This window comes from Oncorhynchus masou, chromosome 2, assembly GCF_036934945.1.
Source record: "Oncorhynchus masou masou isolate Uvic2021 chromosome 2, UVic_Omas_1.1, whole genome shotgun sequence".
Taxonomy (NCBI): Eukaryota; Metazoa; Chordata; class Actinopteri; order Salmoniformes; family Salmonidae; genus Oncorhynchus; species Oncorhynchus masou.
This window is the reverse complement of record NC_088213.1, coordinates 24,880,163-24,883,923: the sequence shown is the minus strand read 5'-3', so window position 1 is coordinate 24,883,923 and position 3,761 is coordinate 24,880,163. Positions and strand designations below refer to the sequence as shown.

Below are 3,761 nucleotides of genomic sequence, written 5' to 3'. Positions count from 1 at the left end.
AACCCTTGTTTATAACACTATAGTTATCCATTTACCATTACTCTAAATCTATCAACTACAAATGGATTAGGAGAAATGTGCACTTCATATCTAGCGGAATTGTAGTTCTCTGTTAGCCAAAAAGGGGCGGCATTGTAATATAAATTGAACCTCTGGGCCCGTATTCATAAATCGTCTCTGAGAGGGAGAGCTGATCTAGGATCAGGTCCCCCCTGTCAGTGTAATCTGATATTCATTATGATCTAAAAGGCTAAACTGATCCTAGACCATTACTTCTACTCTGAGTCACTTTAGGAATGTGGGAGTCAACTCCAACCCCTGGTGTTGAAAACACCATGTTCTAACCCACACAGCCGCCGAGTCGGTTGTAAACCAATGGGTATACTTTATTGGTGAATTGTAAGCCATTTATAAACCCTCCATTGATCAACTTTTTAACAATCACTTGTGGAAATATTGACCAAAAGGAGGAAGACCCAGGAAATATAAGAAGAACACAAACAGAACAATAGGATTCCTGCAGGACCCCTAATAACAAGTAACTCACATTAGGCTACATCATGTCAAACCGTTTTTCATTGCATAAAGAAATCCATCAGCGCGACTTACGCTGAGTGCACAAAACATTATGAACACCTGTTCATTCCATGACATAGGTTGACCAGGTTAATCCAGGTGAAAGCAATGATCCCCTTATTGATATCACATGTTAAATCCACTTAAGTCCGTGTAAATGAAGGGAATGAGACAGGTTCAAGAAGGATTTTTAAGCCTTGAGACAATTGAGACATGTATTGTGTATGTGTACCTTTCAGAGAGTGAATGGGTACCGGTTTGTCTCAAGAACTGCTGCGCTGCTGGGTTTTTCACACTAAATTGTTTCCCGTGTGTATCAAGAATGGTCCACCATCTAAAGGACATCCAGCCAACTTTACACAACTGTGGGAAGCACAGTGTTCTTAATGTTTTGTGCACTCATTGTATGTGTAGACATATAGGCCTACAATATTTTTTGTTGATGGAAGAATAACACATGTTTTTGCTGGTTGGTTAGTAGGGTTGGATCTCTTGTCTTGATTGGTCCTCACACAGAATCTTTCCTCATTGCTGAGCAGGAGGGACTTGGAGTGTGATCACCGGCTAGAAGAGAGAACTCACACACTGAATTAAGAGATTATAACCTTAATGTTAAAACAACATTCAATCACTGATGATAATTCAGATGACCTGTTCGGTGTCTGGTCAAATACAATTTTTGAAATGATGAGAAAATGCCACTCAGCTCATTCTAGACACACCACAAGCATAGTATTGGTTGGCTTCCAACCGAACTTCTCATTTCAAGGTGATGTCTGTTCTAGGAAGGCATGGACTGCATGGGACTAGAAATTAGCCTGGGCATTTACAACTCACTGGATCATTTTCTTTCCCTTTTTTTCCCATCGTAAGAAAAATCATGATAATTCTGTGATAAAACCCCAATTTAGACTGGCTCACTGGCCAATGGATCCGTCTGGCATTTGCCAGAATTGACCTATGGCCAGTCCGTTTCTGATTCTAGAGGTTCCATTTCTAGACTGACTCACCATTCGTTGTCCCGGGGAGCAGCAGTTGACCACCTTGCAGCAGTAGGCAGCCAGCGTGACAGAGATGGCGATGAGAGCAGTATGTATCAGGACCAACTCGGCAAAGTAATGTGTAGTAGAATCCTGTTGAAAAGAATTGGAGCGTTGTGCACTTTGTGTCATGTTTTTTCCTATTGTATGACATATTTGCCTCTTTACACATTTGATAAGAAATATTTGTTTGTAACATTTGTTAGGACATTCTCAGTCTCAGCCCACTTTAACATCTAATATGATCATCCCAGTTTGAACATCCTCTTTCTCCATATACATTGAAATATTTCCAACACATACTGACATATTGTCTGTACATACTCACAGTGATTGAATAGCAAGAATCATTGTGTTCAGTGCTGTTGATTTCAACATAATTCCAGCAGCTATAACCAAGTCTGTGTCCAGCCATGTCTGACACAGAGACGATCAAGTTGATCACTGATGCTACACAGGCCACTACCTGCATCCCCAGACAGGCTTTCAGCTGAGACAGGAGGAGAGGAGAGCAACTGAGAGCAGAATAAATGCCACTGATACAGTATATCTCACTTGTTTTGTCAAAGACCATCTACGCCAACAAATTACATAACTTACAGTGGGAAGATGGAGATTCTGTGCAGCTATGGCCAAACTACCAGCTATGATCACCTGAAGAGAGTACAACAGTAAATGTCACATCAAACTCATAGTCTCAACACTCAATTCTTTCATTTGCTTGTCTTTTAATATCAATCAAGTGAGTGCAGGGGGCACATGTATGGTGGCCACTCACAAACACTGATCCAATGACATGTGCTAAATCTTCAACCAACATGCTCATGCTGTTGGTGAACATGACAATGACAGAACTTATATAGAATACACTGAGAGCAATCTGAGCCACCTGAAGAGAGGAACAGAGAGAGGTAAAGTAAAATGAGCTACAGATTAAATAACATTTCATAGATCATAATACATTATAGTGATATTTAAATGGATTGCCAAACTACACAGACAACACTTCATTTATTTGCTCAGGATGATTTACCCCCAATGCTTTGGGTTGAGACTCCAGGTACTTCTGTTTTTTGTGAGGAGTTCTCTGAAAAGTCACTGTGACAAGGGGACCCTCTGCACCGGGCACGGCCTCTTCATCTGAAAAGAACATTTGAGTAAACAGTCTTGCAATAGACTGTTGAACCTACTGTACTGTCTTTGGGAAGAGCGTATTGCACAGATTGCTGTTGACATGCAAAAGTTCCTAACTGTTAGATTTCCTCAATGCAGGACAATAATATTACTGGCAAATTGTTGTGTCCAAAATGACACCCTAAGATGTGTCAGAGGAAGGCCCAAAAAAGATTGCGTTTGTTTTTAAAGCAAACATGCAGATCAGAGTCCAGATTGTCTTGTTTTTACTAACCATGCAATGCAATGATATTTGTTTTACCTGCCATAACTGTTGGATGTTATTAAGATCTCTGGAACCTTCGATACTCTTTAAAATAGTATATTTTTTACTTCCTTGACGAAATTCATAACAAAACCACCAACGCCCCTAAACTCTTTGTGTGCCCCGTTATTTTTTATCCAATCCCGCCCCCTTGTTGTCAGAGGAATTTGACCCCTCTCTAGGCCCACACACTCCTCCCCCTTAACTGTTAGAGTTCCTCAGTGCAGGACAGAATATCCTAGCTGATGGTTTTGACTGGAAAATTGTTGAAGACTATGTTCGTGTTCAAAATGACACCCTAAGTAGTGCACTTTATGGGGAAAAGGTTGCCATTTAGGGGCCATATAGATCCCCTGTGGGACAAATTCGGCCCGTGTGCCACCAGGGGTAGGATGCCATTTCAGACTGTTAGCTATAGTGAGCTACAATTGGTAAATTGCACTGCGATATCGCAGAGTATTTGCATAATGTTCTCATGTCATGTTCGCATTCGACTGTAATGCTTTTCATAAGTTGAATCATGGTCATATGATCTAACTGTTCTTTATTTGATGGAAAGATATGCATATGTTCATTCAAAAGACTGGACTACAGTTTGTAGTTTGATTTAAAGCTTGCTTCTTTTATTTCAAAATGTGTGACTTCCACCCACATAGGTCAGCAGTGAAGACCTTTTCAGTATGCCACTGGGTTGTTGTGGAGGGGCA

The 3,761-nt window shown here is 40.7% G+C and overlaps 1 protein-coding gene across 1 annotated transcript; it reads right to left on the bottom strand.

Moving 5' to 3' along the window:
- Positions 1-361: 361 nt before the first annotated feature.
- Positions 362-3,208, bottom strand: LOC135557251 (uncharacterized). Its single transcript, XM_064990459.1, has 7 exons — positions 3,052-3,208; positions 2,650-2,756; positions 2,395-2,505; positions 2,217-2,270; positions 1,945-2,106; positions 1,587-1,709; positions 362-1,140 (listed from the first exon to the last, which is right to left on the bottom strand). The coding sequence occupies exons 1-7, from the start codon at positions 3,056-3,058 to the stop codon at positions 1,102-1,104; spliced, it is 603 nt and encodes a 200-aa protein (XP_064846531.1). The 5' UTR covers positions 3,059-3,208; the 3' UTR covers positions 362-1,101.
- Between the last annotated feature and the right edge of the window lie 553 nt (positions 3,209-3,761).